Source organism: Phalacrocorax carbo, chromosome 15 (genome assembly GCF_963921805.1).
Source record: "Phalacrocorax carbo chromosome 15, bPhaCar2.1, whole genome shotgun sequence".
Lineage (NCBI taxonomy): Eukaryota > Metazoa > Chordata > Aves > Suliformes > Phalacrocoracidae > Phalacrocorax > Phalacrocorax carbo.
Window position 1 is genome coordinate 14,808,811 of NC_087527.1, and position 23,978 is coordinate 14,832,788.

Here is a 23,978-nt window from a genome sequence, read left to right on the forward strand (position 1 = left end):
CTGTTAGGCCTGATCCTGCATATGTGAAAGACTGCCTGCCATCTTCTGTGATTTAAACTATGCCACTGTAGCTTAAGCTCACGCCAGTGCTGGGCCAAAAAACCGGCTGGGTCTCTGGTTGCTGTCTGTTCCTGCTCCACGCGAGTTCCCTGCTCAGAGGAGCCGAGGCCAGGGTGTGACCGTGCTGCCGAGGGTAGGGTACGAGCTTGCGGCTGCTCAATGCTGTAATCTTTGACAGCAGTTTCTGCAAAATTCATCATTCCCTGGGCAGCCTTCGTATTTATTTATTTACTTTGTTTCTTTTCTTTTTTTCACTTTAGTTTATTAATCGCATGTGTAGCTTTATCTGGAAAAAATTGTATGCAATTTATGCATGCCTACAGTAGCATATGTTTTATATATTGGGTTTATAGGGATGGTACTGATTCCTGAATTAATTTGAACAGCAAATTGTTGTTGTATCTGCACACAGTATGTCTTTTCTTTTTTTAACATGTATTATATGACATACATCTGGTGGTGTTTTAATTGTGTTATTGTGGTGCCTCAGAGTCCTAGTAATGAATCTGAAACCCTACTGTACTAAGCATGGGTTTTTCACATGGGACACTTGGAGGGTTTGAGTGAATTGTTGAGCGAGAACGTGGATGTTTTTGTCCCTACCTTGAACTACGGACAAGAACCCACAGGGTTTGCAGGCGCTGCCGTTAAAAAAATCCTCCTTCATCATTGATCGGCATCAGGGCGGTAACTTCTGTTCGTGGCTCTAAGTGAGGAGAGATCTGCAGTGTGTCACACCTGGATAGTTGGCTGGTGATGTTTGCTTTTTCTAATGGCAGTTTGATTGATCTCTGTGGTCTGCGTAAGGAGGCCTTGGAGCAATTCAGGACAACTGTCCGAGTCTGTGCTGCAGGCTGGAGTGTAGCTGCCCGGGGTTGTCAGTTGAGATGAGCTTTGCCTTGCTGTCTTACTGTGGAGGCTGTAGACCGAGCCAGGCTTCCAAAATCATTCCTGTCAGCGCTGTGTTCAAGAGAAAGTGGCCTCTTTTCCCTTGCTCAGGGATTGGATTGGTTCCCTTCGGTGGTAGCAGTACACTGGAAGATCATATGGAGGTGCTCGTCCACTGCGACCCTCCCAGCTTTCCCCGAGCGGCTCCGTCCGGCAGCGTGGTCTCTCTTCTACAGTAGCTGCAGGCGGCCGCCTTTGTTCCTCATCATCGTAGTGCAGCTCTGCTTTGGGATATGTTTCTTCTAATGAGGGGTGTTTTTCAAGGAATCCAAGCTGCTGCCTGAAACTGCCTTCCCCTCTTCTTCCTTACTTATTTCTAGATGGGAATCGTCAGCATCTATGAATTTTATCTGCAGTGGTTTTGATAATATTTTTCTCAGATATTGAGGGAACTATTGAATAATTGCAAGCCTTGTTTAAATCATTTTCCCTTCTGTAGCAAACATTAATGATTATTTATTGATGCTGCTTTTTGAGACCTTAGCCAATTGTTCCCTGCTTAAAATAGGCTTTATTGATATTTATATAGCACTAATTTTTGTCAGAATGTCTTGCAGTGTGAGGGCATCAAGAATCCTAAATATGTCACATTTATCCAGTTCCCTTTTCAACCAAACTTATCAAAGAAATGAAACCGGCCTTATTCAAGAAGTTTAATTTTCCAGATAACCTTGTCGACTGAAAGAGTTTAATTCGGTCAGTTGAATTCAGTACTGTGGGGTTTTTTCATCTTCTGTTCAAGCCTGGTATCACAGCAAAGTGTTTATGGCTGCCCAGCCAGCCCTGGTTGCTCCTTTGAAATATTTCTCCAATACTTGTCTTTGTTCAGTTTTCTTGGTGGCCATTCCAAGATCTCTTAAAACATCTGTGTGCACACGATCTCCCATTCTAGGGCTTGTGCAACAGGTCTGGACTTTGTTCTTAGCAAACGTTGTCTGCCTTTTGTTATCAGAAGACTGAGGAATGAGTCTGTTTTCTTCCCAAGGACAAAGCAAAGCTGCACTGAATGTTTTGCCGATCTGACATCATTAGTAATGTGTTTACCTTGCTTTTGTAATCTTCTCTTACTAAAATAATTTTTGAAGGTTATCATCACCTTTTGTCTTCGATTCAAATCCCTTGGTTTTGGTGGGCGATGTTACTAGAAGAGAAATACCATAGTACACAGAGAGAATTTTCTTGGTTGAACATCCTAATATATTTTGAAACATCACCTGCAGCTTTGGACAATTTAATATGTACATTAAATCTACTTTTCCTTTGAACATCACAGCTGTTGATATTAGCCTTTAATAGATGGTATCTGTATGCATAGATGGCAGCAATGTTAAAGCTGTCAATTCTGATTGCCTCCTACATGGTGTTTAAAAGCATTGTGTAAACTCAGCCTAATTTAGTCCATTGGCTCCAGCTGAACACAGCTCTCTCCTTGCTAAATGGATGCTTAGTCAATCATACCTCCGTCCTGCTCGGAGTTACTTCCCTCTCAGTGATCCTTTCGATATGGTCGGCTGCACTGGTGTTGGTAACACTGGATGCATCTGTTCTAAGAGTCCTGAGCTGATCTTTAGCAGATCCGTTTCTTTCCCATCGCCAAAAAAATGTGCAGAATCCACTTCTCATTTGATGCATGCAGGATGGCATTTTATAACCGAGAATCACAAGACCAAATCACCTTAATGTGAAACTTGCAGCTACCAATCTTATTTAGTAACTTGCTCAGAGGCTTTCAGCTCTCTCATGGAGTATTTATTTGATGCTATTCCTTCGGACCTGTTGCTAAATTAAAGTGTAGTTAGGGCATTCAATTCTGGCTGAGCTTTAGAGCCGGTGCAGTAATTATTAGGTGCTGCCTTTTCATCGGCCGTGATTATGTCTGTCCCTTGTCCAGCTATGGTTGTGTTGTCGTTTCCCAGCTTTATGGGCTGCTTCTCTTGCAACTCACCAAGTTGTGTGTGTCTTTCTTTTTTTGTGCTTACAGCTGCCTTCATTTATTTATAAACACAGTCCAAGCTGCCCCAGTAATTTTTTTTTTTATTTCTCAAGTTTTTCTTCACTGAGGGAGTGCTGGGAGTCCTGACTTTTTTTTTTTTTATTGGCAATTGCTTATAGTCTGCCTTCGCAACAGGACCTAATAAGTCATCGCTGGTGGTGGGCACTGCTTTGTTACGTGTTGCACTGGTTTTGCACTGTGGCCTGTGAATCACAAAATCGCGTGTTACCCCTTCATCGCCTCGCCCGCCTGTCCAGACAGGGCCGAGGGCCCGTAGGTGCCCCCCGCGTACCCTGTGGCAGAAGGCAGGTTTTAGCTCAATTGGTTAGGAATGCTATTTACCCTTCACCAGTCAAAGTCTCGCTCCTGCGCACACGCTCGCTCGCTGTAACCTAAGCAGGTCTACACTGACACAGTTTATCATTGACGTATGTCAAACCCAGATTTTACCAGCTGTCTGCTACCATCTGCCAAGTACGGCTGGGGGCATGCAGAGCACAGTTTGCTACGCAGGCCTGATGGCAGCTGTAAAATCGAGCAGTTTTGCCTGCTTAAGCACCAGCTCTTCTCCAAAATAAGCATTAGCTCTTGTACCGCAGTGAGCCTCCCGATCCTGAGAGCGCAGGCCGCTGTGGGGAAGCGGTGCCGGCTCTGCCCCGCAGCCGAGGCCGCCTGCCAGCAGAGAAGCTCTGAAAAAACTTTGTGCCGGTTCCAGTGCATCGGTTGAGCTGCAGAAATGCCAACCCTGTTGTTCCATACGGCATCTCTGCTCTAGGCACTAATGGAAAAGGCTTCTCCAGCTTCCAAGAGCACTGGCCAACTCTCTTGGCCACACCTCTCAAAAATCGTGAGATCGAACGTAGTTTCTCTCTAGTTAGGTATTTAGAAAGGCAAAACAAATCAGCCGGCGTTCAGCGGAGTCTGTGTGGGCACTGCAGAAGGCTTCGGGCTGCCGTGCGCTCTGTGGTCCTGGCACGAGAAGAGCTTTGCATCGCTAGCGGTACGTGCGGCAGTGTAGCCAGAGATGGAGATCAGACCTGGAGAAGTGTGTCTCAGCTTAAGCTGAGCTTGCCGGGGTATGTTACTCTGTCTAATAGGAGTATCATATGGCAACTCTTCCAAAAACTGCAAAGCCAATGGATGGCACCAAATGAGCTCCGTTTGTACTTGGTTCTAAAAAATGGAAGAGGACCCTCCATGTCTAGTTGCAAGCATTAAGATGCAAAGTTAGGCTATTAATGAGCAGTTAATGTTGCTCAAGTACCTGAGAAACCAACAATAGCTTTTGAGTATTTTGATTTTTCACTAATAATACTTTTTATTACAGTAAGTTGTTGTGCTTGCCTTCCTGTAGCAGCTGACTCTGACAGCTTCTAAGCACAGAAATCCTCTGCTAACGTTGATGCAACCTCTGTTCATCCCAGAGAGTGGCGAAAATTAAGCAACATGTTACAGACTGCTCAGCTGCACTACAGGTTGTTTAGGTAACTTATCCAGAGGAAACAGGTAAGCCAGGATTAGAAGCCAGAAGCCTGCATACCAGTCAAACATATAAACCCTAAGCTTCTAAAAAACATACAACTTTCTGAATTAAAGTGGTTTGGTTTGTTTGTTAGTTTGTTTTAAGAAAGGGACTAATTTCCCTCTGTATTACAACTTAACACTGCTAATGTTGTCCTCTTCATCACAGTAAGTAAAAACGGGCATGTCATATTTAAAATGAGTTATAGTTAAGGTAGCCAATCACCACATCCACAGCAGCACCACCCAATTAGAAAAACTGCCCTAATCTAACCTGATGCTACTGTCATTGTTTGAAAATGAGTCCTACTTCAATCATAAAATCCTCGGACCATAACATTACTTTCTATGCCATATGTCCTTATTTAGAGGGGGAAAAAAATGATTGCACCCTTAATTCAAAGGGAACGTTTCCCTCTGAGCCAGAACTCAATAAAATGTATCAAAAAAATTGTGGAAAAGGGCAAGCAAAGAAAATCAAATTGCAGCGTGTGAAACGATTTAAGGAAGGACCTGGGGAATACATAATCTCCAAACTGCCAAGTTAGAGCAAGTATAAAATATACAAACAAGCCTGATATTTTTCCCAGTTGATCTCATTATGAGGTATGCTTGGGATAGATAAATTTTGTTAGAATGCATTAAAGCTGGATTTTCAAGGAAACAAGTCAGAAGTAATGTGTTTAGCTGATTCCACCTTGTTTTGATACATGGGTCTTTTCAGGTTTAAAGTAGTACATTTTTAAAGCCAAATGGTTTGTTTTGTTTCACGCGTTAAAACCAGAGGCAACTGGGTGACTTTCCCTTCCCCACCCCCCAAAAAAAAAACCAACAAACCCAAACAAAAAACCAAAACCCAGACGTTGATAATTTCAGTGTGCTCTTTAATCATTGGGGTAGAGCTCTGCGCAGCATGTTTCACTGCCACTTACTGTTGCCTGCTTAAAATACACTGAACTAGCCTTGAGTGCAATCCCTTAACAGACTGCTTCGTCCACAAATAGTACTTTTTCCAAGTCTCCAATATATTTTAATTAAATTGTCTATTTGTATTTATTAAGGCAGTTTACTGTCTCCTGCTGTAGAAAGCTGCTACTGCTGATAGTCTACCAAGAGAAACACGAGCTTGTCTGAGAGCTGATAATAAAATGCAAGCATATGTTAGCAAAAGAGTCTTCCCAAAATGTGGTTTAAGCATCATTGTCATGTTTGTTGGGAAGGGGACAGGCCATACAATTAGTTTTGATAAGTTTTTGGAACAGTTGCTCTTAATTCTTGTAGCCATGGGGAATCATAATCTTTGTTAATGTGAAAGGTTACCTGCAGAAGATTTTTCTTCCTTAGATTGACCCTATAGAGACAGTCGAAAAAGGGTCCTTTGGCAGAGCAGATGATAAAGTCATTACACGTTGATGAGATGTAAAGTGGTGCTCAGCAGCATTAGTTTAGATAGATGAGCATGATAAGGTGGGCTCGTTCCTATCTCTGGTGATCTGAAAGCTTGGACCTAAACTCAGGGACTTGGATGCCTCTCAGCTGTACCTACTGATATTCCAGGTAGCTTCTGCCAACATAGATTTGCCATGAAATCAGTGAAATCCTAAATCTGGAGGTTGTGTTTGGTCTGTCCTTTCTCTGAAGGCAAATGGAAGTTGATCTTCCAGAGCTCTGAAAAGGAATTAAACTTTTTTTTTTCTCAAGAAGTTAATGTGTTCCCGAAAGCAGGCGACTTTGCTCAGTGCTGCATGGAGCACTCTGCCCCATCCGAGCTGGAAGGGCTGCTTTGTTTTCGAAGGACCATCCGCTGCTCCCGAGTGTAGCCCAGTGTAGGTGGGTGCCAATTCCTGCTGGTGCCTGTCCATTGACGGAGGTGAGAGGATTAATAGACCCATCTGAGCCACCAGAACAGGCATCTCTTAGATGAATGTTTTATATCTCTCCCCAAGGGCGCTGCTTTATGTCTTGCCTTCAGAACAGCACGGAGGGAGGTTTGGGGTAATTTCTTTTCCCACCGTGTGTGCCTGCGAGACCCGTTTTGTAAAAAGCAGACACAAACCCAAGCAGCGGTGAGAGGTTTAAAAACAGACTGCTGTGACTTTAAGAGCAAGAGGGAAAAAAAACTGTTAAGGAAGGAAAATAAAAATCCCACAGCCTGTTGTAGCAGCTGTAGCTTCAGATCGTGTGGAAAATGAAGGCAGATGATTCAATTTGGCCTGTGCCCTGAGTACATTTCCAAATGCTTCTGTGTGTGCGCAAGATAATGAACAAATATATTGAGATGGCACAAGATCAGTCCGAGTTTGCCGCTGCACAAGCCATGGAGCTCCCAGTAGGAGCGCACTAGCTGTGCTGGGTTAATGGGGGTGAGGGTCGGGAAGCCCAGCACCTTTCAGAACAACTTAAGAAAAGAATTTGTCTCCTTTTGCCCCAGGCTCCCCGTGGCACTCAAACGGAGCTTGTGATAAATCGAAGTGTATTTATTAATAATGAGCGGGGGCAGCATGCCCGTGATTTGAAAATAGGTGCGCCAAATAAAAATGTGCTTTCCTCTGACACCAGGAAAGCTTAAGTAAATGGAGAGCAGGCTGATCTATTATGATTAAAAAGCGGGGGCTGAGAGCCAGCGGAGTGGTAATGAAAAAAGCCCTTTTAGGGAAACAAAACCCCCTTCTGCCCATTCAGATATTCTTCCACCTCTGCCCCATAAGAAGAAATAGGGAGGGTGGAGGTTGGATGGGAGATATGAGAAGGCAGCAGCAGTCCAGGATAGCAGAGCTGGACTTTAATGAGAGCTGGAGTTATTACCGGAATGAGTTATGATATTTAATCATGCTACATGATGTCCAACAGTGCAAGGTTCATAATTCTTGGCTCCGAACGTGGCTCGGGACTGTCCGTGACCACCTGCAGCACGCAAATTGATCGTGGCCTTTCAAACCCGCTGTACCTTGCCTGGGGTCGTTCCCTGCCAAGCCAGCCCGGTCCGCAGTGCTGGCCCGCTCCCACCGAGCTGGAAACGATGTCTTTCATGTTCTCAGACACAAAGCTGTGGTTTCTGGTAAAAACTGAACTGTAGCTATTGCAGATCGCCGGGATCGCCTGCTGCCAGCTTTTCTCTGCGGTGTGTGGTGTTGTCAGGTGTGTTATTTATCTTGCGGAAGGCTGCACTGGTCTGGTTTTTAAGCAGGCTTGGGTTTGTTTAATGCTTTTGCAGAATCCTGTTGACTTCAGTGATGAAATAGGCTCTGCTTGAGTAAAACTTCGGCACATATTTAAATGTTTCGGTGAATGCATACTGACGTGAGCCTCTTGCTGGCTTTGGATTTGGATGAGGACAGGATTTGGCCTTTGGAAGAGATAAATTACCAGATAACTTCAGTCTCTCCCTTTGCCTTTTTATTTTGTTCCAGCTTAGCTGTCCTGAAGTGACACAGCAGTCAACCTGTGTTTAAGAAAAGATTCCCTCCGCCCCCCCAAATCTTAGGAGACAAGGCAGAGGAGCACCTTTCCAAGACTCGCTTGCCGAGCTTTGGGCGTTGGGGTTATTTTGAGAATTTTTACTTCTCAGATGAATCCTAAAATATTTTGAGCAGACCTCAAGGCAATGCGATCAAACATACTGAAATTTGGCCCGCATATGCTTCTACCTGCTGTTTCCAGAGCTGCGGCTTCGGCTCTGTTACGCTGACGGGAAGACGCCGTCTGGCAGGGCCTGGAGAGGGGCCTTCGCTGCCGTCAAAGCAGAAAATAGCAGCGGGCTGTGTGGGTGCTTTCAGACAGGCAAAGTCAACAAGCTGGAGATGAGGTTCCTTCCTAAACACTGCTTGTTAGTGATTTCCATGCTTTTCTGTAACAGGAGTAGGGCAGCTTTCTCCAAGTGGGAAGGCAGCTTCTCTCCGACGGCCCTCGCCCTTCCCAGGCCTATGTTCAGACGGGTTATCTGGCTCCTCTACCTGAGGTGTTTCATAATGGTGGCTGGTGTTGCTCTAATGTCTCTGTAAGTCTCTGGCAGTGCCTTGTATAGGGGGATGTAGCGTGTTCTGCGTGTGAATTTGGGCAGTCGCTTGCTGGGGTCTGTGCTGGGCCGAGGCGGCCATGACCTGCTGGGGCTGGGGCTGGGACCAGGACCCCATCTCGCCTCTGGCCCACAGAACCTTTGCAGACTCTAATAAAGTAATCATCTTTTCAGAGGGGGAGGAATGCTCGGTTTTACAGTAAAGCTCAATGAGGGGAACATGGTCAGGAGGAATTTCTGCACCTCAAGCAACAACACCCAGAGAAAATCACTAGAAATCAAAACAGCCAGGCCAGAAGCAACTTTGGGAAAGAAGCTTTTGACCAGTTTGCTAATACCCAGGTCTGCAGAGAGTGCCCGTGGAACCAATGCATCCATTTAGCAGAACAACTTGTCCTCCTAGTTGGGTCCTGCATGTGGCTCATTAGGGTAATTACTGATGAATTAAGGCAGCTTGGCTCAGCACTCCGGCTGCGGGTGTGCGGGCTCCCCTGCTGGCAGGCAGCAGGTGTAAATGAACAAGATCTGTCAAAAAGGCTGATGACCCTCTTAATTCACAGCAGCAAACTGGGGACAGAGGTAGTGCAGCAAGTTTAATAATTGATATTTACTTGGAAAGGTTAATGGCAGCAGCGATGCTTCTAATTTGCTTGCCAGTGCAAGACCTTGTCAGGTCAAATTGTCTCAATTTGTTACCATGGGTGTAGGTGTAGTTTTCCTTTAATGAAATTTGGAGAAAAGAAAGAGGTAGTGTTGGGAGCTGACCGTAACTCAAGAAAACAGCGAAAGGTTGGAGTCTGCTAACAGGTTGGGTGAGTCCGTGCTAACTTCAAACAGCTGGCAGTTTGGTCCTTATGAATAATTCTGGTGAGCATTGGCGCTTGGGAAGGCAAAAGGATCTCGAATGGTGTAATTTATTTTTCCTTTAATTGCAGCTGTCTAGGAGTTGTTTAGGTCAAAAGTGTAATAATTTTGACAGGCTTTGATGTGTTCTAGGTGGGAGCAGTAAGGTTATGGATCAGCAATCAGAAAGCCGCAGAATTCAATGGGTATTTCTGTACGGTATTTAGGGAAATTGTAATTCTGTCCTGTGACAGTTAAGTGGTTCCTATTTCAGGGAGAAACAAAGCACCTGCTGTGCCTGGAAGCTTTGAAATTGGCAGGTCTGATCCTTTACATCCAGGAGTTTCAGAAGAGCTGGCTGATGGCCGGGAACCGGTGGAGCTGGGTTTTGAGTAACTATAGGAAGATCCAGATGACGGAAGAAAGCTGGTGCGCCAGAGTTTTTGAAAGGCTGTAATTAATGGGGTATTACCATTGGTGCTATTGGCGTGGCATCAACCCTAGGCAAGATAATGGGATAGCTGAAATAATAATTGGTTAATAAAGACCTAAAAAAGAATAAAATAAGTGAATGACAATCATTGTAAGTATTTAGAAAAAAAAATCTTATCAGATTTACTTAATTGTATGTGGGATTAAACATTTGATGGATAATGGCCACAGTGTTGATGTATTACAGTTAGATTTCTGTGCTTGGTGCTGTCAGCCTTTTTATTAAGGAAACAGACAGTGTGGATTCAACATGATGAATTTCCTGGATTATTAGTGGATTATTTCCTGCCTTTATACCTGGTGCTGGGAGTTGCGAATGCAGGCTCACGGTTGGTTGGAAATGCTTCTAGCAGATCCCAGCAGGGATTACTTCTTGGGGCTGTGTTGTTTGAACATTTTGACATAGGAGCAAAGGTGAAAACTTGGTCTTGATAAAAGTTTGCAGGTGGGCAACAGATTGGAAAGGCGGTTTACAGTGAACGAGGCAGGACGCTGATGCTGAGCGCGGTGGTTGTGTGCCGAGGTGGCCATGAGCAAATTTGTATTTCAAACGCTTTGATGTGGCTGAGTCTAGAAGTCTTATCCTCAGGAAGAAGGTCTGTTGGTAAGATGTAAGGTAGCAGAAGGGCATGCAGGCTGAGGACTTCAATCCAAAATGCACTGTTGCTTGACACGAGCACGGTACTTCCTCTGTGGTGTTCTCTGCAAGCCTATACAGGGCTGTATACTCCAGACTGGATGAGCGCTGCAGCTCCTTCTGCATGTAGTGTCTTGAATATTGTATTAAAATATGAAGAGCCTGTGGGGGCACTTAGTTGGCAGCGAGATCAAACGTCCGTGGGACTGCAGTGATCAGTGCGTTCCTGGGGCTCCGGTGTCTGTGGCCGCATTGTGGCAGCGTGCCCACCGAGCACGGTTCCTTGTGCAGGGCTGCTTGAACGGGCTGGGCTTGTGTCGAAGCACTGTGAGCAAACCCTTGCTAGCTACTGAGACTGCAATGAAATAGGACAGAAAGAAACAAGGGGATTTTATTGCCATTAAAAGTACCAATTTGTACAAGCCGACATTTTAAATAGCGTAATTTAAATGGAACCAAACTGATATGAATAGGACCTATTAATAAATTAAACACTTCTTTCCACCCAATATTTCACAAGGGAATTAGCAGAATAATTTGTTAGTAAATGAGCCCAGGAATGAAGCTGTGAATGACATATCTATCCTATCCTTCTCCTCCCCCTGTAACACTCTTCACAGAAGTAAGCGGAAAGTTGCTGTGATTTCAAACGCTGGCTCCTCTCACTTATGTACAAACACAAGCACAACTTCATGCGGAGGAAGAAGGATGATTTAGTGCTTAGAGAAGCAGCCTTGGCTGTAAGACTTAATCGTGCTCTACTTCAAATTTTGCACGTTATCTCAAGCAATCTGTCACGGTGTTTAGGCACCCGGCCGTCCCACCGGTACCGACCTCTCAGTGCAGTCACTGGGCATGCCCCCAAGGCACGTCTCTGGCCTGGGAACCGGAGACCTGGCCGCTGGGTCAGCGGTGGTCCCTCAGCAAGCAGCAGTACTGAAACACCAGTGTCGCAGTTGAGGTTTGCTGGTAGCAAAGAGCGAAGGGGGTTTGTCTGTCCGCTTCCCTCTCGTGTCAGGCCCTAGGACTTCGGCACAGCTTTGCCTGCTTCCAGGAGTGCTGAAAGCACCCCTTCCCTTGCACGTTAGCGAAAGGGAATACTGACGCACGCGGTCAAGCACAACTTTAGAGAAGCCCCATGCGTTCAAAAGCATCCTCTCCATGGTGCCGTGGGCGTAGGAGTGAAACGTTGACTAAAGCGCTGTCGGCAACCTCGGGAACAGGTGGCAGAGCAGTGCTTGAAAATCTCCTTTTTCCCCCTCCTTCTTCTCCCTCTAGATGAAGGTCCCTACAAGCAGAAGTGGCAGAAATAGCGAGGAAGACAGCATCAGGGAGGCCACAAGCTCTCAGCGGAGCAGCTCAAGGGACCGTCTCAGTGATGTAAGTACCATTCAGGAGAAAGCATCGCTTCATTGCAGCAATTCCCTCTGCTGACATGGCTTTTCATAAATCTTGCTGAACAAATGTTGGCATCCAGAGGTCACTGTGTAATAACTTTTTTTTATGTCATGATTGAGTGTTATGGCATAAGTGGTTGAGCTGCCTTCCAAACACTGTAATCATGGTGCAAATAATATGATAAGCGAAAGATCAGAGATGGGAAAACAAAATGGAATTGTTATTCCTCGGGGAAAAATGGCTTGATGTTTTGTTTTGTTTTCTCAAAGAAGTTGTGTTAAAAAGCTTTTTACAGTATCTTTGGGTTTAGCTACTGCACATAATCACGTAGTTTGGGTGCAAAGTCAGTTCATCTAATTTTATGCTTCCTGCCTCCCAAGATATGAAAGGTTTTTTGGGGAAAGCTGTCTTTCTCTCAGGAAATTGGATGGTACGTTGAGTGAAATGTTATGATAAAACAAAAGCAAACGGTGCCTTAGTGTGTCAACACACAAATGGGCTTTTGAGTCACCAAGAAATCAATGGCAGTGCTGGGATAATTTTATATGAAGGCTTTTTGTGTTAGCAATTAGCATTTTGCCTTCATTAAACATGATTTTTTACTAATTAGGACCTTTCCCGTTAGGAGAGATTTAAATGAAGAACAATAATCAAACGCTGGCACGAGCATGTCTGAAATATTAAATTTGCCATTTCAATGGCAAGCCACAGAAATCCCAGAGCGAGTGGTTTTCATGTTGAGTTCTATTAATGTAAAATATGCTTCATAACTAAAACCTGTCACAGAAAACGGCTCACACCAGCTAAATTCAATTGGACAGTTAATTTAGCTTTAAAATTGAAAACACTACCTCCGCTTCAGGATGCAAAAGGAAGGGGGGGGAAGCCTTTGATAAGTGTAATGTATTTGCTATTAAGGCTTTCAGAGCTCATTCTACAGGAGGAGAAGGGAGAAAAAGGGGAAAAAATGGCTCCCACAAATGTGTTTAAAAGCTGAAAGTATTTATTAAAAATGTCAGCAGAAAAGTGCTTTTGGCAGATTAAAGCGGGATTCAGCTTGACAGCTCTGACAGGGAAATGTGACGGGGGAAAATTCTCTCTACATGTTTGGAGTGTGCATGGGGCGCTGTAAACAGCCGGCACAGTGGGAGGAAGAGAAAAATAACGTGTCCTGTGATCTGCTTCCAGGATTGCGAACCCACGCGCCGCGGTGGGGAAAGTCGGCGAGGGGGGGGCCCTTGTGGACAAATCCCCTTGCTGCGGGGCGTCTTTGGCTGTGTTATTAGTCAATAATGATCATAATTTTATATATACATATATTTATGCGGTTCCCTCCTTCCCCTCCCCTTGGCCAGCCTTGACAGGTATGCGAGCAGGGCGCCTGGTAGCTAGCATTGCCATGCCATAATGTGGGGCCGTGGGAGAGGAATAACGTATTCAGACAGTGATTAGCTTAGGTCAAAGCGTTAAGTGGTCTTGGAGACTTTCCTTGTTAAGCCGATACACTTCCATTTTTTTCTCCTCCTTTCCCTTTGCCTGCAAAGTTGCAGGCCGAGCCTGCAGGAATTGAGTCTGAGCACCCAATTTCTGCAAAATCTTCAAAGCTGGTTCAGCAACCAGCGAAATTCAGTGCGAAATAGGCACTCCCTTCTCTTTTAGTCAACAGGGATGCTTGGGCAGCGCCTGAAGGCCGGGGCACGCTTCAGAACTTTGCTGAAGCTGCTCTCGTGACCTGGCGACCCGCTGCAAATGAGAATTTTTCAAATTAGTAATTAAACAGTTTGAAAAGTAAGGTTCATGAATCACAGAATGTTCTTCGTTCATTATTTGACGAGTGCAATTTAGCTTTAATTACGTATAACACTTCTCGCGTACTAGTAAATGTTCTGTAGTCTATTTAGTGACTGTCAGAAAGTCTTAGGGAGTCCCACGGGTGCAGTCGGATGGTTTTCCCCATTTGCGTGCAAAGGCATAAGGCGGCAGTCTTTTTCTTTTTGTAGAGAGGGAGCAGGGAAGGGGAGAGAAGACTGCGACGTGCTCCTGAGTGTCGATTCCTGCAGGGTTTTCTGTCCAGCCGCGCCTGGTCCCCGTACGGCTCTGAAGCTGTATTTCCCAGCGTGCTGTTTAAATAGGCGGTGTGCAGCTGAACTGGTACAGCCCCTTACATGTGGCGCTGAGGATTAAAAAGCCACAGGGCATTAAGGCTTTAAAGGGAAGGCAGGGGTGTTTTTTCCTTACGGTTAGCAATTACAAACAGGCTCTAGCACTTGGCTGTGCTGGGGTGGCAGCCTGTCCTTGCAGACGGGCGCTCAGCAGGAGGCACCTGGGCTGTTCCTCGCTCTGCCCTGAGCATCTCCTCTGCTGTTTCTTGGTGCATTTGGCCTTCAGGACTGTTTTTCATGCTGCCTTTCCCTCCCATCCCTTTCCCCATTAACTTGGGTGAACAATGGAGTCACTGAGGCGGGAGGTGGCAGGTTTGGCTGCTGCGCGGCAGCACGCGGCAGGTGTGGTGGGAAGTACGGGTACAAAAGTGTCGGGTGTAGCATTCAGCGGTGCCGCCTTGGGAGTGCTGGAGCGTCGTCCCGCCGGCTTCGTTGTCGGTCTCACTTTAGAAGGCGCTACTACGAACAGCTTAGCTCCTCTGCGTGGTTTGTTTCTTGAGATGACTTGTTCGATGGGATGCTAGCAAGTTGTTCTTTATTTACATTAATGCATGTCATTAGTCTCTAATGGACCATGAAGTCAAGAGGTGGCCTGGTCTGTCGTGAAATAATTGCACTCGAAAGAAAACTGAAGTAAATGATTGATCATGTCTTGCACGCGCACAAGCAAACACAGAGCCATCGGTCCGTCCACAGCAAAACCCAGAGCGTTTTGCTGCTTCTTTGCCACAACGAAACTTCTGTGGGGAGAGAGTGCCACAACTCCACAGGAGGACAGCAATTGTCTGTCTTGTGTAGTACATCTTTCTAGACATTACACCGAGTGCCATTTATTATGGGTCATAGGGGGGGGAAAAAAAAAGCTTATTACGATCTAGTGAAATCATCTCTGGCTGCAGAGGTTTGATTTGTTGAGGCTGGTCTCTTCTTTGGGGTGATGAAACTTGAAAACCAGGGAAGTTTTAGCCCAGGTTGGCGCAGCAGCTGGTGTGGTGTTGGGGAGAGCGGATGGGAATTTGCCACTTGTTTACATTCCCAGTGTTGATGTAAAAGTCCCTTAAAATCCACTACAAAGCTGACATCCCTATTACACATGTACTCGCAGGTCTTCTACAACCAACACAGAGTCAACAGCCTTTTTCCAAAATGGGATTTTCCTCTGCTGTCTTTCACAGTGAGGTAATTGGAAGTTGCCAGAGAATTAAGAGCCAGATAAGCCATATTGCTATTTTGTTGTGTTGACCCAAGTAAAAGTGGAAGGCTCGGGCATTTTGTTTTGGTTTTTCCCCATGTTCTATAATTGTCCTAATCTTTTCTGATGTCCTGAACAGTCCAAAAATCCACACAGAGCCTCGTATAATGGCTTTAAAAAAAGGTTTTTATCTTTTTCTTGACCCATCAGCTTAAGAACTGCCTGCTTTTTAATGGATTTTCTCCCTCACTAAATTGAATGGATCGTCCCTCATTATCATTTAAATAGAAGCCTCACTCCCTGTGAACATGGAAAATTTGAATGTGGTAGTAGAGCTGTGATAATTTGAAATATTCGGAAGGTGGGGGCAAGGAGGGGGAGCAGGCAGCAGAGTGCAGAACTGCTGAATGTAATTGTCTGAATGAATTTTGTTGCCACAAGATGGGAAAATAGACTAATAATTGTCTTCCAACCCTAGTAGAATAGTTGCCCTAGTTAGCTGAAGCTAACACTCTAATTGTCATGGGGGCACAGAGATGAATGAGGATGTATGCAGGGCACAGCCAGGGCTAAATTGAGTGATATACTAAGGCAAAGAGCAAATTGGCAATTATTGGCCCAGCTGAAAAGGTTGGCAGGTGTGCTGCTTTCTCACGAGCCCTTAGGGGGAAATTGGAAATATAAAATATCGACCATAAATACTCACTGATTAGGAAATATGTTGCAAGAGGTGCTGGCCACTTAAGAGTCAAAACTCTCCTTTTCAAGGGATTGGCTTCAGCTGTGCATAAAACCAGCAAGCGCACTGCTACTAAGTTGTTCAGAGCTTTTTCCTCTCATCCCCCACCCCCCAGGCTATCTTTTCTAATTTTCCATCATCCTATCCTCATATGTTTGTTTGGTTTTCTTTAAACATAATAAACGCAAAGCAGTCTTTTAGGAAATGCAGAGATTTTCCTCTCTCTAAATGTTCTTTGATAAGCGTTTAGCATATTGTATAGACTAGATATAAAATTCTCTCTCTGGTAGATGAATACAAAATAACTTCTGTGATTTCTAATTCAAACAGTTCACTGTGATCTGCTTTTCTTTGTGTGCCATCACAGGCCCTATCTCCCCCTTCCCTCCTATTTTCTGTACCACGCTTCCCCTCCTGGGGCAAAGGGATTAAAGCAGCAGCAGGGTACCAAGCTACAGGCCTGTTACGTGTGCCTCAGGCTGAAGTACCTTGCCAGGAGCGTGATCAAATGAGCCTCTGAAGTGAGAATTGGACCACAGTCGCACCGCAGGTCCATGTTTATCCACTGTGCAAACTTCGGCGCGTGTGGGACACCTGGTGTCAGCTCTGGGCAGGGGGGCAGTGGGATGTCAGAGCTTGGCATGTCCCAGGCCAGGAACACCTCAGTGAGATAGCCAGGGATGCTGCTGAGTGCATGGAAGGCGGTTTTTAGAAGGCCTGGATTAGCAACACGTGGACTACAGACTCTTTGTGGCACATGCTGTCCGTTTTTTCCCATGTATAGCACACTAGAATCTGATCCCTAGTTTGAAGAGTGGAATAAGAGCATCTCAGAACTTAGGAAAATAAAGGTAGCATCAGGATAGTTTTAAGACCCCCTCCTCAAACCACGAGTCTTGGAAAACTGGTTTGAATATACATGCAAGGATTATGAAACCTTTCAAGTCATATTCTTCATGTCCCTCCAGCTTGCTATCTACTTTTATCTTTGTGTCCCTCAAAATACCAAATGTTTGCATGAAAACTGCTGCAGCAGAAATTAGGAGCAAAGTTGCAGTGACTCTCATGAAGCTTCAGGTTGTGAAGCATAGCTAGGAAGAAAGTCCAAGAAGGTTTTGTGAAGTTGGCTGAAGGGCGATGGTTTGAATGGAGCAGCCCCCGTGCATGTTCCTTGCATTTTGGAAATGCAAGGTCCTTTCATATTGTTCCTGGCTTACCGTATGCAGTTTGTTCGTTCCTGGTCAGCAGCCGTCTTACCTTCTGCTGTCTGTGGCCATCAGTGGTAGGAATCCGAGTGTCTTGATTGGAAGCTGTTTTGTAGCTTATCACGCCAGTTACAGATGTTTAGACCTTGTGTAGTTTGATACCTTACTGAACTGGTTTTGCAGTATTTCCAAGCATAACCCCCTTTGTTTATCAACATAATAAAATAAGTGAATTAAAGAAGGAACGCATTCAAGTTTCGTATGACAACAAAATAATTCGTCATGTATTGTGGTTATCTTGTCACGTCCTGGTTTCTAATCTAAGCGAACATCAGATGCACTCTGTGACCTTTGCCAAGTCAATTGAACTCATTGTATTAACAGTCAGGAGTGTGACTATGGAAGTTAATTGCGTCAAGAGACCCCGTGGTCAGATTGGGGATATCTTCTGCCCTTGGCGCTTTTCGCCCTCCTCCCCACTTAATTCCCTCATTCCAAGACATTTGAGTTTTATACTGGACTTGCTTGGAAAGGAAATACTAGATTTCTCCAGTGTTCAAAGCTGAACCAATATTCTGTTGTTCGAATGTTCTATAAGTGACCAAGTGGGTGGGTAAACATACATGCTTCCTTGTGCCTCAGTCCTATCTGACTGCAGAACTGGGCTAACCGAGAAATAGTGGAAGACAGGTACAGCTGAGGTGAGTTTTCATCCAGAACAAATGTTATAAGACATAATTAAAAATTAGTTCCCTCCATGTCATTGACTAACTCTGAGTGCTAATCAATCAATCACATCAGGCTTGCAGCATTGGGCCATGTGATAAGTTTGGGCCTGTGATTCATCAAGGCAAGACTGGGCACTAAACAGGAGCTGGGAATTCTGCCTCAGTTCCCTCCACTGCCAGGGCCTCCTCAGGTGACGCCAGGCACATCCAGGTCTTTGCCTCAGTTTCCACACTAACATGGGGGTGGAGTTAATAATAGTGCTACGAGGCTTTTTTTCTGTCCATGTAGGAATAGCTGTTTGCCCAAAACAGCTGTTTCAACAGCTGACTTGGAGGTGCTTGATATACTTCTGGTTTCAGCCAGCAAAAGTGGCGTATTTCAGAGAAGCTGAAATGAACTCTTGACGTTACCGGAATATGTTAATTTAGGTCTTTTAGCGAAAGACAAGGGAAGTGAATACTAAAAAAAAAAAAGCTAATTTTGTGGCTGTGCTGCCATTGCCTGCTTTTATCCAATCCCCTTGTAGTTAGTTCATATATCAAGGATACAAAGGCTCCAAGTTGAAACCTGCCTGACCCGTTGAGAGCTGGGAGTTGGCTTGAGGTGCCCTATTGCCTTGATCATTACTGGTTTGTAAAGCCCTTCCTACTGTCTTTCCAGTTCAATAAATAACCCAGTGGCTTAAGAAACTGAACAGAGGGTGTCTTGATTTCTTTTGCATCCTGAGAGCCATGGAAGGCCATGCTTTTATTTATATATGAGAAATAACTTTTCCTGTCAATTTAATAGAGAATCTCGGAAGACCTGCTGAAGGTTATTGGTGAGATTTTCTCATGATTTTCTTTTCTAAATAGCAGTCACAGTGTTTATCAGGAATAAAGGAAGAAATCTTTTAAATACAATTGCAGATTGCAGCGTAACTCAAACTCTCAAGGACATCGGAGGGGGGATAGTAGAGTCTTTCAACAGTAAGATCTTGTCTTTGCTGCCAGAAAGGTGTATTTTTTTATACCCAGTGTAATTAACATGAGAGCTATCCCAGGGTAGAAATAATTCACTCTGTGACATAACTGAAATGTCTTGTCTGTGCTGTCTGGTTTTGTTTTTAACCTTGGGCTTAAAAGGAACCAAAAATCTTTAGTTGTAAAAGAGCACATCATCTGCAAAATATTATAAGCCATTTATCTTTATGCACAAATGCCATCTAGCACTGTAGTTTCACTTATGCGTCATTAAATGCACAGACCACACTCATTTTGCCCCTAACTAGTAACAGTCTCCCTTGGAAACCCAGGGTATTCCAGGCAGCGCTGAAAGAGGCACGAGAGGCACAAAAGCCGGTGCTCAAGCCAGGCAGAGAGGGTCTCAGAGAGGGTCTCTGCCCTCCCTGCGGGTCTGCTCGGGATTGCTTCACGTGGCAGCTGCAGCCAGCGGGAGCAGCGTCTGCAAGCTGGGCACGGCTGCATCCGCCGCAGTGCCTTCGCCGCAGGGCTGGCAGGCCATGCCCGCTGGCCCCCGCCCGCTCCGAGCGGGCAGCGCGTGGCTTGTGCGGGCGCATCGCCCTCCCCGTCTCCCGCTTCTTCTGCAGCGTTGGGTTTTGCAGATGTGAGGGCTTTTGGAAAGGCATGATGTGGCAGCAGCGCCTGCGTCTGGCTGCACAGAGTTGGCCAGGTGGGGTCATGGGCCTCTGTCTTTGAGTTGCATGCTTGGCTGCATCTTTCCTGCCCGCGATGCTTTCTTCACACAGTGGTTGAAGGCCAGACTGAGCCTGCTCGGGCTGAAGCAGTAAGAGCTGGTTTGGGTTTTGGTCTCGGGTGAAGCAAAGCTACCAGGCAGGTGCTGTGCTAGTCGGTGCGGCACTAGCGTGGACGTGGCTAACTCGGTACCGTGGTGGCCGTCGTACCCTGCTGTGTGAGGTACCTTCAGACAAGGAGAAAATTGACCAAAAAAGCAAGTAGATTATTTTGAGAGTAAGAACTTTATGACAGCCCTCCATGTAAGCACTCCTATCCCTAGGTAAGAGCCTCTGTAAGGCGTTCCAGCTGAAGATTTGCCCCAGTAACTGCTCTTGCCAGACAAGCACTCATTCTTAGTCAGAAGAGGTTTATTCAACTTTGGGTAGATGCCAAGTTAAACTTCCACTAAGATTTCTTATATTTACAGCCACAATTGATTACTTTTCTCATTATTTGATCTTGATATAGAGACATATGGATTGAGCTATGTTTATATCAACCCCCAAAGATTTTTTTTCTTTAGGAACACCCATCACAGTTGCACGCAAACTGTTCTGCTCTGGCACTCGTAGCTGATATTAGCTGGGGCTTTCAAAGTTTCTACATGTGGCAGTTGGTATGGATTCTCCTAAAGAGCCCACAGTGTTCCCAGCTAACCAAAAAAGCAATAGCGGTTTGTTAGATGTGCAGAAAAATTCATGCAAACAGCTCTGGAGAGTGTGGGACATGGCTGTGCGTAAACCTAATAGTTGGAAAGGATTTTACGAGTCGAATCCAAAGCATTCACCAGTTACTAACTTTATACATGCAATAAAATTTCGAGGGGGGGTGCGCGATGAGGACCTTTCCCCCAAATGCGATTTCCAAGACATTTAATGTTTAAAACACGTAAGGGAGGAAGAAGCTCTTAGATGTGAAAAATGCCAGAGTAAATTGTCATTCAGTTTTAATTATTTCTGATGTAACACTTCATTCAGCAACTGTTTTTATTGTTTTCTACTCAGTGGTTTTAAATCAGTGTTCTGCACATTCCTGGGGTTCTTGGACAGCTTGAGATGCCTGGAAGTTATCTAAGGAAAGCAGGTCTGTTGTTAGCCCATTTGAGTTTGTTGTCCACGGGTCTGCTTCATCCCGGGAAGATGTCTTGGGCGTGCACAAGACTCCAAGATTATAAATAACTGTTGTTATTAATAAGTGAAAGTGCTGTGAGAGGCTGTCTCTTCAGAGAGGAGCTTCTAATACAACCTCTTGTTTCTGTTTTTGGTTATTATTTCCAATTCGTTAGACCTTTCCAGTCTTTGTTAAATCCAAGTTGATGGGGAAGGGATGCGAGGACTGCCACCCTTCCTCCTTCCCTGCTCCTGCCTCTCCATGCAAGTAACTTGCCCTCTTCTCATTTCTGCAGGTACTTCTATAGTACAGTACTTCTCTGTGCAGCTCTGAGTGACTGCCTGATGAAGCTATCCAATGTGTCAGAACAGATAATTGTGTTCAGCTGTCCAGCATACTCATGTAGATAGCAGGATATTGTTATTAATCTTTTTCCTATACAAGGCTGGATTCCATGAGTGTTTGGGGCTTTTAAAAAAAGTATTTAGAGGGAGGGATATGTTTGTCTTAGTTTCTCAAAAACAGATATAAATGTTACTGCCCTTCATTTCGCCAGCCTGTACCTTTATTTCTGGGCAGTGTGCATTAAAGAGGTCTATAAATAAGTCTTTACTTTTTTGTAGTGTTCGAAGGCAGAGGCCAAATCAATGTGCAATATGCAAAAGGCAGAAACATAAACGCTGTTAGCAGTTTTTTATTGCTTTCTCGGACTCCCCGGGGGAAGCTGCCCTCTTCCTGCAGAACAGAGGCCTCCTGAGCTATGGCAGGACAGAGGCACAGGCGTTGTGTACCAGGGACGGGGACTGGCACGCAGGCACACGTCGGCTGCAGGCCTGTGCGTAAGACCTGGGAAGAGCTGTGCCACGGCTTTCCTTCTGTCTGGCACCCTGGTTGCTCTGCCAGCTGGTGAGAGGGTTAGTGAGGAGCCCTCCTTCCTCTGGCAGCACCCTCGCTTAGTTGTAGGGCTTTGGTGTTGTCTCCTCTTCGCTTTGGAAACTTTCTTCCGTGGGCACTTGGCTGGCAAATCACTTCTCTGGTGTCCAGGGCAGTAGCAAGACAGTGGCACAGAGTGTGCGTGGGCAGACCGACAAGGGAATCGAGTCCTCCGTGGAGTGCAGTGGTCTGGAAAGGTTTCTACGTGTATCTAGGTATCTTCTGATCAAAAGGTTTGCCAACTGGTAGGACAAAGGAACCGTTATCATACTGGTGGAAAATTACAAATATTTGCAGTAGCCTGCAATCAGTCTGCATCAATCTCTTTGGGGGTATTGTGCAGTTGTGGCGATTTACTGACACGATAACTCTGGCACTGCTGGAAAAAGACAAACAATCCTCCAGATCAGCCTGCAACAATTTGGTATTTTTAGTCAGGCTTTGGTACCCACTAGAACATCAGTCTTGGAAACGGGACTGCTCAGACTTCCCGAATCTTGTTTAATAAAATCACGTAGCGAGGGCATCATGGTTATAAATCACACTTGGAAATTGGCCTGCAGAGTACTTGCTGGGTCATGTGGTGTCATATGCCACCACTGTTCCCGGCTTCTTTTTAATTTCCGAAAAGAAGGCATATAGCGGCAGCTGGAGATAGAGGTGGAATTCATTTAGCTGCTTTGAGAAAGCCACTGCCAGCAAAAAACCAGCAGCTCGACAGTCTTGGGTTGTAGAGAGGGGAAAGGGATCCAAGTGACTGGAGCTGGTGCAATGAAAAGGAAAAGAACCAAATGATTTGGCAGCGTGTGAAAGAGGTAAGGATGTGGCAGAGAGGGAGCAGGAAGAGCTGAAATGAAGAGCAGGAGCAAACAATGTAATTTAACTTATTCAAAAGGGACAGAATGCTTATTAAAGCTCTGAGAGATCATAAATTAGCGCTTTGCTGCTATTGTTTCAGATAGAGTTGTCATATGGTAATGCTGCAGCGAAGGCTGGAGGCTCACGGATTCATAGAGGGGAGTGGAAAGTGGGATATATGGTTACATGATTGAAAGTTGGAGCTGGAGGCAAAACGTGCAGCCCTGATTCAGGAGAGCATCCTTACACGTGCGTGCTGTTCCTTGGAAGCTGCCGTTACATACTGAAGAGGGACGGTTCGAAATACGTACTCTGCTGCTGCGAAGACGTATCCCACGCTGAGAGCTTTTACCTTAGTTGGGAGGCGCTGTCAAAGTCCTGCTCTAGCTTATGAGCCCCTGCTCTGAAATAGTCCCAGAGCCCTCACCTGGAACTGTTCTTCCGCTGTTACTCCCGTGGCAGCACGCAGAAAGGCAGAAGATTGTTTGAGGTGCTGTGGTTATGAAGTTTTCCCCAAGGAATACTGGGCTGGGGGAGGGAGTCGCAAAATGATTCTTATCTTACATGACACAGAATCTCTTGCATTACTTACTGTGGCATATTGTTTCCTCCCACAGAGTTCTGCTCAATCGCTTTCAGGAAGAGGCTACTCCGTAAGTCATTTTACAGCTAATTCTTTCACTTCTGTTGATGTTGATTGCAGAGGTTTACACTACCTGTTGCATATCCACTGACATGAAGGAAATGCAGAACATAAAAAACCAGGGTTTAGAGTCCAGGCCTGTCATGCACCTGGCAGAGGACAGCCCTGACGTGAGAGCGCATTAAGAGACTGGGGGCTTCTTCAGTTTAATTTTGTACTTACAGGGAGGTTTTTTTTTGTTGTTGTTCTATAGTGGATTTCAGCTAGATAGTCACCTCCTGAGAATTAAAAGACGAGTGGGGAGAGTTTTCAACACCAGTGGGAGATGCTTCCCTCCTCTCCACCCTCCCCCATACAGGTATTCATTTGTGTGTTAAATACAAGAAACAAAGATAAAATTACTCCCATTGTAAGACGAATTGTGACCCTCACAGGTGTGACCAAAAAAAGTCAATACTCTCTTATTTACAAGCTCTGAGTTATAACACAAGCTCCCTTGTTTCCAGAGGAGGGTGGTGCCGGTGTTTTCTTCGCAGGAGTGCCATAGGTACCGGTGTTCTAGGGCTGGCGTTACGGGGCCAGGACACGTCTGCATGTGTATGCAATGTAACAGTGATGCTTAATTGACCATTTCTGTCCACATGTACCTTGTTTGTATGTGCAATAATGACATTTCTTCACGTAGAGGTGGTATAATTATTTGTTTATTTTGGGTACCTTTGCTGCTCAGCTCTCCAAAAAGGCAGGCACATAGAGCTTATTGT

The 23,978-nt window shown here is 45.3% G+C and overlaps 1 protein-coding gene across 21 annotated transcripts in view; it reads left to right on the forward strand.

The window, feature by feature from the left end:
• Nucleotides 1–23,978, forward strand: part of FBRSL1 (fibrosin like 1) — a 555,176-nt gene that overhangs the window by 234,433 nt on the left and 296,765 nt on the right. For 15 of the 21 annotated variants that reach the window (XM_064466507.1, XM_064466515.1, XM_064466498.1 and 12 more), the window contains 2 exons: nucleotides 11,788–11,889; nucleotides 23,189–23,224. The exons of 2 other annotated variants lie outside the window; for them this stretch is intronic. In XM_064466507.1, coding sequence (XP_064322577.1) covers nucleotides 11,788–11,889; nucleotides 23,189–23,224 — 138 coding nt within the window. The remainder of the gene's footprint in view (nucleotides 1–11,787; nucleotides 11,890–23,188; nucleotides 23,225–23,978) is intronic. 4 more of the 21 variants (XM_064466505.1, XM_064466508.1, XM_064466511.1 and 1 more) reach the window with 2 other exon arrangements.